Below are 14,089 nucleotides of genomic sequence, written 5' to 3'. Positions count from 1 at the left end.
AGATAGATAGATAGATAGATAGATAGATAGAGCGGGGAGAGAGGGAAAGAGAGATATACATTACGCTGGGAAAACATGAAAAGCATTAAAACTTCAACATAAAAACTAACAATTTTAGAATGCAGAAATATCAGAATTGAATGTAACAGAACAGAATAACAGACATAGATGGGATCTTGGTCTTCTAGTCCAGGTCTTTGCTCAAGCAGGATACCCTATACCAGTGATGGCGAACCTATGGCACGGGTGCCAGAGTTGGCATGCGGAGCCATATCTGCTGGCACGCAAAATGTTGCCCTAGCTCAGTTCCAATGTACATGTTGTGTGCCAGCCAGCTGATTTTTGGCTCACACAGGAGGCTCTGGAGGGCATTTTTTGTTTCCAGAGAGCCTCCAGGGGGATAGGGAGGACATTTTTACCCTCCCCCAGCTCCAGTGAAGCCTTTGGAGCCTGGGGAGGGTGAAACATGAGCCTATTGGGCCCATCAGAAATTGGGAAACAGGCAGTTTCTGGCCTCCAGGGGGTGAGAGAAGCTGTTTTCACCCTGCCCAGGCATTGAATTATGGGTGTTGGCACTCGCACAGGCACGATAGCGTACGCCCACGCTCTTTCAGCACCCGAGGGAAAAAAGATTCGCCATCACTGCCCTATACCATTTGAGACAAGCAGCAGCTCAATAATCTCTTCATAAAATTTCCCGTGACGCAGCACCAAAAACGTCTGAAGGTAAACTGTTCGACTGATTAACTGTTTTAACTGGCAGGATGTTTTTCCTTATTTCTAGGCTGGTTCTCTCCTTTATTAGTTTCTATCCATTGCTTCTTGGCTCTGCGTTCAGGTGCCTAAGAAATTAGTTTGACCCTCTGTTCTTTGTGGCAACCCCTGAAATATTGGAACATTTCTATCATACCACCCATAGCGCTTCCTTTCATTAAACTAGACATATCCAATTCCTGCAACTGTTCTTCATATGTTTTAGTCTCCACTCCCAGAATGTAGAGCCCTATGTCTCAATTTTCAGGGCTCTAGTCAGCCTAGGATAGGAATCTAAGAGTGCTGTTCCTAATCTTATTTTTTTTACACAGTAATAAAGGTCAGAAGAATAGAAACCGCTTTGTGTTGGCCTTGAAACAGATTGATAGAAAGATATAAAGAGAATAACAATACAGCTTTTAACTGTTGTGTAACTAAGGACTGGTCTGTTTGATCTCTGACATTCAGTTTGAACTTAGAGGCCTTGGCTCCAAATAATGATTTTTTATTTTTATTTTTGGAGGAGGAAATTTTAAATATACACATGAAAGTACAAACTACCAACATTAACCAAACATTAATGATCAAATGTAGGGTTACAACCAATAAATATTTTTTTAAAGTTTTTATTTCTTTAAGTGTAGCTTGAAGTGTAGTTTTTTTCCCTTTTATAGTTTAAGATATTATCAATTATTGCAAATCATAGCATAAAATCCTGTCAGAAACACTGAATAAATGTATATTTTGCAAAAATTCACCATGTGGTCCAAATTATTCCTGGATAGATTACCATCAATTGGTTATTACTGAATGCTAAATGAAATAGTTGCATTGTATATTCCTAATTAAACCATCTGGTATATTTAATTCTGAATGACAATTTGGATCAGGCAGGGATGTCTTTCCTCCACAGGAAAAAGAACACTGACATATTCTGCCCAAAATCTCTAGTCACTGCTGTGTGTGTGTGTCGATTGTATTCCTGCCAAGCAATTCAGTCAACCCAGGGCCTTTTCCGGTGTTCAGGCAGGATTGAATAGAAGCAGTCTGAAATTCCAAGCTCATTCTTTTGCTACAGAAATTCCACAGTAATTTTTTTCTAAAAGAAAAACTTATTAAGCCAGAACAATTTCCTTCAGACTATTATCAGCAACAAGAAGATTAACAGACAAAGAACACCTAGATAAGCCAGGGTGATGTAGTGGTTAGAGTGCAGTGATGCAGGCTATTTCTGCTAACTACTGGCTGCCTGCAATTTGGCAGTTCAAATCTCACCACACTCAAAGTTGATTCAGCCTTCCATTCTTCCAAAGGTGGTAAAGTGAGGATCCAGATTGTTGGGGGCAATAGGCTGACTCTATAAACCACTTTGAGAAGAGTTGTAAAGCACTTTGAAGCAGTACATAGCGGTATGTCTAAATACTATTTCCCATAATTCTTGCCTTGGCTGGAACAAGCTAGCACAAAATAGGTATGAGCATCACTTTCCTCCATGGTGCTTTTTGGAGTAATGTATCTAAGCACATTGTTAACAGAACATGAAAAAAGTACACTATCCCATCTGTTACTTCTTTGACATCACTCAACATCTTATTCCTTCTCCCAAAATGTCACCTGTTGCAAATAGAGTTGGTTCTCATACCCTAACTAGATAAACAAACTACAGCTAGGTTGTTCCCTGTAACCACACCCAACGTTAATTGAATCAAGGCAAAAGATGTAGCTGACGAAAATTGGGAATAGAAGCAAAATGCATGTTTTTTCTTCTTTTTAAATTGCATTTCTTTTACCTTGCTTTTTCTATTATTTTCCTACTGAGGTTTAGCAGCACAGTTAGAAGGGATTTTGAGGATCACAAAAAGGGAGGAAATTTGAGGTTTAAATTTGGTCCCATGGTTGCAGATTGTCCACCCATGAACCAGTTCAGTCCAATTTACATTCACCTGACCTTTTTGACTGAGAATTGTTCAATTTGGTTGTTTTTTCTTTTGAAAAGCTTCTGGACTTCCTTGAAAACAGTCTGTGCAGCATTCACGTCACCAGTAGCTCCTTGACACACTGTAATAAAAAGCAATTCCCTTCATTAATTTAAAACAAAAGGGCCTGTCCACTCACTGAGAATCCTACATGCTCTTTAAACATCTGGAAAATTTTATGAATTACACTTAATTTGATGGTTTTCCTTCTCCCTTCCTTTTCTGAACCATGTCCACTATTCTGCAAATCTGCAGGCAGATTCAGTGTTGCTTTTTGAATAGCCACTAAGGTACTTTAAGCTCTTATAAAAACAAATATATACTGAAATATAGGATATGTTCCTTCTGCAATTTTTGGGCAAGATAATTGCTGTTTATTAGGTTTTGCTCCATTTACATTTTTTTTTTCCTTGCATTTAACTGTTTTCTATCATTACTACATTTAGTATTAGGCACTCAGGATAATCCTGTTGATTAAGTAGATATAGACCTATCAGTAAATAATGCAAGAGCAACATATGTTCAAGAACTCGCTATAAGTGACATGATAGAAATGCACCCAATACAGGTAGTCCTTAATTTACAATCATTTGTTTAGTGATCATTTCAAGTTACACCACTGAAAATTTTAAATGGCTTTTAAGTGGTCCTTACACTTACCACTGCAACATTCCCATGGTAACATGATTGAAATTTGGAGCTTGGCAACTGTCATGTATTTTCAACAGTTGCAACATCCCAGGGTCATTTGATTTCCTTGTGACTCTCCTATCTCCCAAGCAAAACCAATGGGAGAAGCTGGATTCACTTAACAACTACATAATTCACTTAACATCTGCAGTATTTCACTTAATAACCATGACAAAAAAGGTTGTAAAATCAGGTTTGACTCACCTAACAGCTATCTTGCTTAGCAATGGGAATTTGGTCCCAATAAATCAAGGACTACCTGTATATTTTTGACACTGTTGTATTTATTTATGTGAGTAATTTTCTTAATAAAATATGTTGACACAAAAGAACAAACACTATATTATATCCACCCCAATTGCACATACTTATGAACCTATAAGAAAAACCATCACTCCGATATTATTATTATTATTATTATTATTATTATTATTATTATTATTATTATTATTATTATTAATTGGATTTGTATGCCACCCCTCTCCGTAGACTGGGGCGGCTAACAACGATAAAAACAGCATGTAACAATCCAATATTAAAACAACTAAAAAAAACCTTATTATAAAACCAAACATTCACGCAAACATACCATGCATAAATTGTAAGGCCTAGGGGGAAGGAATATCTCAGTTCCCCCATGGCTGACGGCAGAGGTGGGTTTTAATATGATATGCATATTGTCCCCCTCTTTTTGCTTTTGTTTGTAATGTTTTTTCTGCTTTTGTTATTCCTGGTCTCCTGGGTTTTTTTCTTACAAAATCACATAACAATACTTCCCTGCTGTTAAATAGGCATAATAACACTGGGACCATCTTGATTCATTTTTAAGACGTTCAAATGATTCGAAAGCATCCTTGAAGTTCATTTCTATCATGCTACACCAGCCTAAAAGGAACAATCAAAATTGTTAAACACAGAAATTATGTATGTCCTATATATTATTCATAACAATAGAAGATGATTTTTAAAATAATATACTCTGTCAGCTGGTTCCCAATTAGGCTTCTGAATCAATTCAAATTGCTAGGTATTACCTTTAAAGCCCTATGTGGCACAAAAATGAGTTTCTTGAGGAAGCAACAGAAAGGGCATGCTCCAAGTTCCTTTTTAAAATCTTGTCATCTTGTGAAACCTAGAAAAACCTTTTTTGCAGTTGTCCCGTCCTCCTGAACAATTCCCTCTCCTCCCCCATCCGCTCAAATATCACAGGCCCCAAATCTTCTTGCCTTGAGAAAAGCCATTAAAATCTAGCACTTTCCCTAGGCACTGAGTACGACATATAGTCGTTTTCTTGTTTGCATGGTTGCCATTTTATATCGATATGCTTTTCGTTGTTATATTGGATTTTCTTTTGCTTCCTTTTGATCTACTGTATGTTTGTTCTATGTGTCATATAGGGCAGCCCTATATATTTTGAAATCAAATAAATATATGACTGTTGGAGACTGAATCATTCAAATACTTGTTATATCTATACAGAAAGGAAACAATTTTATCATATACCAATTTCATAGAGGCAGACATGCTGAATCTCTCTCTGATCAGTTGCAAGTTCCAAAGCAGTATTGAAGGAGGTCAAGGCACTGTTGATTTGACACTAAAAAGAGAAGAAAAACGGCAATCAATATTTATTTTATTTATTTATTCATTCATTCATTCATTCATTCATTCATTCATTCATTCATTCATTCATTCATTTATTTATTATTTAGATTTGTATGCCGCCCCTCTCCAAAGACTCGGGGCGGCTCACAACAAGATAGAACAATATGTGGAAGTATATAAGTATCAACTTTAAAAATGTTCATTCAAATCATGTTACAACAGTAAAAAATAAAGCTAATTGCAATGATCATCTCGTGAAGTGCTTGCAAGAATTACAAACTCGTATCAGGAAAGACTTAATGAACTCAATCTGTATAGTCTGGAGGACAGAAGGAAACGGGGGGATATGGTCGAAACATTTAAATATGTTAAAGAGTTAAATAAGGTCCAGGAGGGAAGTGTTTTTAATAGGAAAGTGAACACAAGAACAAGGGGACACAATCTGAAGTTAGTTGGGGGAAAGATCAAAAGCAACGTGAGAAAATATTATTTTACTGAAAGAGTAGTAGATCCTTGGAACAAACTTCCAGCAGACGTGGTTGGTAAATCCACAGTAACTGAATTTAAACATGCCTGGGATAAACATATATCCATTGTAAGATAAAATATAGGAAATAGTATAAGGGCAGACTAGATGGACTATGAGGTCTTTTTCTGCCGTCAGTCTTCTATGTTTCTATGTTTCTAACTGTGGATTAATTATTGAAATCTATTTAAAATTCAGCATTCTACTCTTCTTCCTTGTGCTCATCTCCTCAGCTGATTTTTGAGAGTGACAGAAAAAGCAACAACCAGGAGAAATGCCGTAAAGTATACTGATTGTACTTGGGAAAAGAAATAGTGCTCCTGAGGAAAATCTCTCGCTGTTTGTTGAAAACTAAATCAACAAATCCCCACACTATTCTGAAATATCTATCACAAACTACCCCCTTCCGTAGACCCACATTCAACTCTAAGTCAAAGAACTTTAATAACAGAGACTCAACGCATGCCACAATATTACCGTACACAGAACAATATCAAGCACTTCCATTAGTAGTAGCATAGTTCTATTGTCAGACTCTGGACAATCTACATTATAGAAGAATCTGAAAAACTACCAAGGTCAAAGCTTGCAGTACCTCTAAACGTTGTATTCTGCCTTTAAAAAACATAAAGAGAGATGAGTTTGGATAAGCAGCTTCTTTTTTCTGAAGAATCTCTTCAGCCTCTTGCAATCCTGCTTTGGTATCACTGCCATCCAAAGCAAAGAAAGGGCGAACCACTGTGTGGTACCACAGCAAGGCTAACCTAAAAGTATAAAGAGATATTGACATTAGCTAGTCATTAGTAGTTTGGAAATTCAGAAGCATCAAAGAATTTACAGTATTATGGAATAGTCAGTCCATTAAACACATTGCTTTTTAAAACTTCATCAACTTAAACTGGCAGGTTGAGAGCATCCACACAGTATTATCTGTGGATATCTGCTCACAATCATCCTCTGAAACAAGCAAGCATTTCATCTCTCTTTGTAACAAGCTTGCAAGTAAATTACATGAATGGCTATAATAAAAACTTCACATCTCATTTGTGTGAAACAGTCTAGAATTTGAATGAGTTATGATAGGCATAAAGAATATGGTGGGCTTAGGATCCCATTTAGGACCTAAACACTTCTGATGTCCTCTTATGTCTCCTCTAAAATGTGGCATAGTTTCTGTTCTGCCGGCGTGTCCCAACCGCCCGTAATTACAGGGTAATTGGTCCAAAAAGACACACACTACACGATAGAAGGAAAACCCAAAGTCTTTATCAACAGAAAAGCAGAAAAAACTCCCTTTTTAAATGTCAAAGGGATTTTCTGGTACACACAAGGCACAGGTTAAATGCAATCCAATTTCTCACCCAGCAACTGGGAAACTGAGTCCAATTCCAAAGTCCAGAAAGTCCACACACAATCTTGAACAGGGAAACAGCAAAACCACGATCTTGACAAAACTATGAATCAGATAAACTTCCACGAGGCTAAATCAGCACACTGCTCTTTTTATCTGTAGCACTAATTACAGCAGCCCCACCCAACCACAGGTGGCCTCACTTATCTCCTGTAATAATCCTTCAGTTTTTCTCTCCTATGCATCACTCTACACATGTGTGGGTCTGTCATAAGTTCTTGTTCAGAATCCAGGGATGATAAGGATGATTGATCTCCTCCTGGGTTGTCTGCCAAACTCCCATCTTCCCTGCTACTCACGCTTCCTTCATCAGAGAAGCCTTCGTCGGGAGATTCTAATCAGGAACAAAACAGGCCTGTGGCATGTGGATGTTTCCCCCATATCCACCTCCACATTCCTTGGGGCAGGAGCTGGGCCAGAGCCAACCACAACAGTTTCCATAATGTCTAGATAGAAACTAAATAAAAACTGTACTAAATGAGTCTTATTCAGATATTCCTTTGCCTATCTATATAAAATGCCTTCTGCAACACAGATCTTGTCTCTCAAGAAGTTAAATGGAGTGTCAGGTCACTAAATTATTACCAGAGATGTTTTATCAAAACATGAAAAAATTAAGTTAGCTTTTACTCAACAAAAGTGGGATGAAAGAACCATTCTTCAATTTCTGAAGCTGAAATCTGATAGTAAAAGAGATATGGAATTCCCTAGAAAATGCCACCAAACATACCAATTATACAATTGGTATAATTGGTATACAAATTATAAATCAGCCTTCTAAACATAAACTGATTAGTTCCCAATAATTTTAATATACAACAAAGTCACTCACAAAGTCATAAGTATCACTTCAGACATAAGTATCATTGCCACCATTTTCAATTAGAAAAAAAAAAAAAGGTTCTCACAAGAGGAAATAAAGTGCTTAAATTAATTGTATTTCTTCTATTAGTTAGGGCAGCCACTGGATATGAACAAAAATTTAAATGTTCATTGTCTCATTGCAATCACCTAGGAGTTATCCAGATTGTTGAACCACAGATTGTTGAACCCTATGGCAGCTTAAATAGAAAGCAGACCATTTCAGGGCATTTCAGCTTCAGATCCAAGGTAACCTTGAACTTGCAGAATTTGTTAAAGAGGCTCGTCCATTTGAGTCATGACATTCAGTTGAGAAGAAAAGCTATATCTAAGACTTGTGTGTCGAAAAGCAACCCTTTCATTGAAATGGAGCCCAGATACAAAAGCTCCTTGTCAGCTGAAGAACAGCAGAGTGCCAACTCAAGTACTTCCGTTTTTTAAAAAGCATTCTACTTCTGATTTACACAGAAGCATACAAATACAGGGGGGGAAATGCTTCTTAGCAGAATATGCCTGATGAATTTAGTAAAATATTTTAAACAATGAAGAATTTAAGAATGGAATTTCTTCTGAGTAAAAAACAATGTACGGACACAATAAGGTTCTGTTCTTAAAGGCCCAATTCTATAACTTAAAGCATATCAAAACACAGCTCCTAATTTACGTAGGTGATGTTTTCATGTGTGTGTGTATATATATATATATATAAATTTTAAAAAAGACAAAATAATGTTGCTACCTTACATTGGCTTGAAGTTTACTTACTTACTTCAGTTCTAAGCTATTACCAAAGCAATATAGCTACTCACGTAGCTAAAGGGGCCTTCATGTCCTTACTTTCACTTGCATACATCAATGAAGAAAGCCCCTGCAGGCGGTCTCCAGGAAAACCCAGCAGATTGATGATTTTGAGCAGGTTTGGGGGCACCATGGATATGCAAAGGTGAAAAAGTCCATATCCAAAGCTAACGGCACCTTTCAGTCTGTTAAGCGAATCCTCTGTAACACCTTCTGCAGCAATATGATTATCATTTGTAGCATCAGAAGTCAAAGATTCCTGAGTTATCTTCTTCTGACATAATTCCTGAAGTGTATTAATGTCTGAATAGCACTTATTGTAGATTTTCCAAGCTTTCCTAAGGATCCACCCACCTTTTATATAAGCTGAGGGGAACAAAAATATATAAAGAGAAGTTTAGTCAAAGAGAAAGGATTTTCTATCTTAAGAAATTAACAATCCTACGTCCCGTCCAGATGCCCACATCCGTATGCCCTCCAGATTTGTAAACTATAATTCCTATTTTCTCCTAGTCACTATGTATGCAAGGGGTAATTATGTGTAAAAAGATTGCTATAATCCTTTGGAAATATTAACAAATTTTTATAACTAAGTATAGATAGTCATTGATTTACAGCAGTTCATTTAGTGACTGTTTGAAGTTACAATGGCACTGAAAAAAGTGATTTATGACAATTTTTCAAATTTATGACGTTGCTGCATTCCCATAGTCACATGATTTACATTCAAATGCTTAACAATTGGTTCATTTTGATGATGATTGCAGTGGTCCAGGGTCATGTGATCAACTTTGGAGACCTTCTGACAAGTAAAATCAATGGGGAAGCCAGAGTCACTTAACAACCATGTTACTAATTTAACAACTGAAATGATTCACTGAAAAAATGTGGCAAGCCAAATTGTAAAATGGGACAAAACTCATTTAATACATTTCTCACTTTCATACCATAAGTTCTAGGCTCAGCTGTGGTCGTACGTCAAGGACTACCTGTACAAGTCAACATCCTGTACGTCCTCCTCGATCCACAGCTAACATTAGAGCACCATCTTTCAGCTGTGGCAAGGAGGGCGTTTGCCCAGGTTCACCTAGTGGGAGTCATTGCTCACAGTCACTCACGCCCTCATCACCTCTAGGTTCGACTACTGCAATGCTCTCTACATGGGGCTACCTTTGAAAAGTGTTCGGAAACTTCAGATCGCGTGCAGAATGCAGCCACAAGAGCTATCATAGGGCTTTCTAGATCTGCCCACGTTTCGCCAACACTCCACTGCCTGCAATGGTTGCCGATCAGTTCCGGTCACAATTCAAAGTGTTGGTAATGACCTATAAAGCCCTACATGGAATCGGACCGGAATACCTGCGGGACTGCCTTCTGCCGCACGAATCCCAGCGGCCAATCAGGTCCCACAGAGTTGGCCTTCTCCGGGTCCCATCGATTAAACAATGCCGTTTGGCGGGACCCAGGGGAAGAGCCTTCTCTGTGGCAGCCCCGGCCCTCTGGAATCAACTCCCCCTGGAGATTCGAATTGTCCCCACTCTTCCCGCAAGATGTTGAAGACCTATCTATGTCGCCAGGTATATGGGGACTAACTATCTCTTTATTATTAATATTATATATTAGATTTGTATGCCGCCCTTCTCCGGAGACTCGGAGCAGCTCTTCCTCCACCACCACCTTTTTTTCTCTATAATACATGAGAATGGTGTGATTGTGCAGTACCGACTGTTTTTAATATTTATGGGTTTTAAATTTAGCTTTTTACCTAATATTGGATTTGTATTCTGTATATTGTATTATTGTTGTTGTGAGCTGCCCCAAGTCTTCGGAGAGGGGCGGCATACAAATCTAATAAATAATAATAATAGTAAGCATTAAATCATAATAATCTGAGCTCTACATATTTTTAACTTTTTGACTTTGTGATAGATACATCAAAAGCTTTGTAGTTATAAAGAATCACTTTCTAATTTAGTGTGCTGTATGTCCCCAATCATAAGGTTAAGGAACTAAGAAAACATAGTGTTCAATTTACTGCAGCGCAAACAAAATTGTTATATCCTTATTTATTATGCAAAGGCCTGTACAAACAGGGCTGAAAATATTTAAACAACAAACATGTAACAGCAAAAAAATGGAGGAATCTCTAACTCTTTTCATCGTATCTAGCAATCATCTGAATTTTACAGCCAGATATGATAGATTTATTCTAAAGGATTAATGAAGTAAAAGCCTCCAAGATATAGAAAATCAAGCTGTCTATTGCAATAAAACGTTTGTTCCAGAAGCATGATTCAGCTTTAACAGGAAGCTAAAATTACTGCAAGACTCTGCCGTTCAGTCTCTTTCTGCTGCATAGCATATTTGGCTCTCATGTGGTTCACCACAAGGTAAGCATTTGTACAATACGTCTTCAGCAATGCTTCAGTAACCATGGAGAAATGGACAAAAACTCTACCCCTTTCACCTTGGATGGTGCAATCATAAATAAAGTAGGAAATACGAGGAACATTTCAGAAAAGCTTTATCTAGCTAAAACTTTATATAGCTTTACCTGTTTTTATAGCCAGAATACCTTTCTGTTAAACATCATTACTTCATTTAATTACTTGAAGTATCTGTTAGGATATTTTATATATCTCCACATATACTTCTAGATTACTATACATAGATGTTTTTGTACTTAATAATCAGTAAAGCAGGAGGCTTTCTCCTCCCTTCATGTGCAGGAGGGAACCATTATGTAAGTGCCCTGTGCTAAAAGAGCCACGATGGCGCAATGGTTAGACTGCCGTATTGCAGGCTAAGTCAGGTGACTGTCAGCAGTTCAATCTTGCCCAGTTCAAGGTTGACTCAACCCTCCACCCTTCCAAGATTGGTAAAACGGGGACCCAGATGGTTGGGGACAATATGCTGATTCTGTGGTTAGAGAAGGCTATAAAGTACTGTACTATAAATTGGTATATATGAGGGTAATCCAGATAGTAAGGTTACAAGGCACGTGACTCTCACAGGGAATGTTCGTGGGGGAAGTTGGTGTACTATTGTATAGTGGAAAACCAGCGGAAGAAAATGAGCAGTGCCAGTGGTCAGTAGATCATCGACTGGCGTTGTGATGAAGCTGAGAGATTAGTGTCTTTATTCCATTTTCCTCCAAGTGCGAACTGTGCGCTGAATGCTAGGGGCACGATCGCTGCTGCGATGGGTGCCCAAGATGCTTAGTGAAGAGCAAAAAGTCAGTGGCGCCTGAGAATTTCTTGATCATTTCGAGATTGAAGGTGAGGCTTTTCTCAACTATATAGTGACAGGAGATGAAACTTGGGCTTATCATCAACTGCAGAGAACAAATGTCGATCAATGCAGTGGTGCCATACCCATTCTCCTTCAGACAAAAAACTCAGCAGTCGGTGAGAAAAATCTTGGGTACCCATCACGCACAAATCTTGGGCACACTTCGCAGCCATGTTTATGCCCTTAGAATTCAGGTAGAGTATTACAGCGCATCCTTCGCACTTGAAGGGAAATGGAATGAGGATGCTCATCTCTAACCTTCACCACAACGCCAGTCGATGATCTTCTGACCACTGGCACTGCTCATTCTCTTCCGCTGGCTTCCCGCTTCACGATAATTATACCAACTTCCCCTGCGAACATTCCCCACAAGAACTAGGCTAGGTGCCTTGTAACCTATTTGCGCTATGTGCTATTGCTAAAATCCCTTCTGGCCTTTTTCAGTCAGCGTATTTGAGAGCGAAAGAGCTGCTTGATGGAGGGAATTCATCCCACACGGGGCAAATTCAATCTGGCAGACAGCCCTTCAGATTCACAAACAGATCGGATAAAAAAAGGTCCATTCCAATATGGATCACAACTGATCTTTTTCAGCTAGCTCCAAAGAACCAGAGGGAGTCCTTTGGCAGCAGCTTGTGATCTTCCCTGCCAGCCTCCCTGTTGACTTTCTGAAGAAGCCAACAGGGAAGATTGCAAATGGCAAACACAGAAGGGCAGGGAGGCTGGGAGAGTGGCAATCTTTTATAAGTGTGAAAGGGTTGCTAAGAGCCCCGACTGCAATCATGTGACTATGGGGATTCTGCAATGGACATAACTTCAGGCACTCATCAGTTCCTTCGTTCAGCGCCATCATAATTTTAAACAATCTCTCAACAAATGGTTAATAAATATTTTCATACTCCGCAAAATCAGAGAAAATTATATCAAAGTAATCTATTCATTATACATAGATAAACTGGTAAATATAACTATAAATAAACTGTGTTTTGCTTTTATAACTATAAAAAATTAGATATGTGTATGTATGGAGGATATACATAAAGATTAGAAACTACCTAGCACTTGCGAAAACAGGTAATGTAGTTCGTAAAAAAGAGAGAAAGTAACAAGGTTGATGATAATTTAAAAATTGGAAGTTATTTTTTTTCCTTTGATGAATGGCAAGACATCAACTACAAAAACTATGGCAAAGACATTCCTGTTTGTTACACTCAGAGTTGACTTGGATTAGAAATACTTATAATATATCATATTTTTCACACTATAAGACGCTCCGGAAATGAGACACACCTTAGCTTTAGAGGAGGAAAACAAGAAAAAAAAATCTGCCTCTGCCTCCCAGCATCTATCCGGTATTCATCTGGCTAGCATCCTTGCAGCAATAGCAAACAGCCTACCTCTTCCGTTTCTGCTGCCTTCGCTGGGGAACACTGGAGCATTTGCTGCTGAGCAGGTGATCAGCGGTTGGATCAACTTCCCAGAATACCACAGGTAAGCTGTTTTAGGTGGCGGGGATTGCTGCCACCGCCGTTTGCCACCCATTCGCTGCTACCCATTTGCTGCCATTACTTGATCACCACTGCCTATTGCAGCCACCCATTTGCCACAGCCAATAGAAAGTGGCGAATGGGGGGTGGCAAACGGGCTGCGAACAGGTGATGGCGAAAGGGTGGTGGCAAATGGGAGATGGCAAACGGGTGACAGCGATCCCTGTTCTCCCACCACAATATTTACTCTATAAGACACAAAGATATTCCACCTACTTTTGGGGGGGGGGTGAAGTGTTTCTTACAGTGCGAAAAATATGGTCTGTTAGTTCTTAAACCAACGGCATTCATAATACTGTATACAAAGTTTTTGTACTGTATGCCAGCAACCAACTATTTAAGTTACCCTGGTTCTAGATCATATTATTTTTAAAAAATAGACGTCACAGCTTACCTGATAATTCTTGTTTTACAAAAGAGAGCACAGCAAGATAAACTTGACAGTCTGCCACAATGATTTGCCTTTGCAATCGATCCATCATGGATGGGGCAGCCTTCCTCCCATCAACCTATTTGAAAATAATAAAGAGCAGAAATATACCATTCTAAGAATGGAACATTCTGGGTTACAGTAGTACAGTTTATTCTCTATATATACAGTGGTACCTCAAGATACGAACCCCTCGTCTTA

At 38.5% G+C, this 14,089-nt stretch overlaps 1 protein-coding gene across 1 annotated transcript in view; it reads right to left on the bottom strand.

Moving 5' to 3' along the window:
- TTC39C (tetratricopeptide repeat domain 39C) overlaps positions 1 to 14,089 on the bottom strand; it is a 52,183-nt gene that overhangs the window by 12,938 nt on the left and 25,156 nt on the right. The window contains exons 4-9 of the mRNA XM_070747641.1: positions 13,853 to 13,967; positions 8,632 to 8,986; positions 6,146 to 6,314; positions 4,923 to 5,016; positions 4,188 to 4,304; positions 2,702 to 2,811 (exon numbers count right to left, since the gene is read on the bottom strand). Coding sequence (XP_070603742.1) covers positions 2,702 to 2,811; positions 4,188 to 4,304; positions 4,923 to 5,016; positions 6,146 to 6,314; positions 8,632 to 8,986; positions 13,853 to 13,967 — 960 coding nt within the window. The remainder of the gene's footprint in view (positions 1 to 2,701; positions 2,812 to 4,187; positions 4,305 to 4,922; positions 5,017 to 6,145; positions 6,315 to 8,631; positions 8,987 to 13,852; positions 13,968 to 14,089) is intronic.

The sequence above is a fragment of the Erythrolamprus reginae genome, chromosome 3 (assembly GCF_031021105.1).
Source record: "Erythrolamprus reginae isolate rEryReg1 chromosome 3, rEryReg1.hap1, whole genome shotgun sequence".
NCBI lineage: Eukaryota > Metazoa > Chordata > Lepidosauria > Squamata > Dipsadidae > Erythrolamprus > Erythrolamprus reginae.
This window is presented reverse-complemented; position numbering and strand designations above follow the sequence as displayed.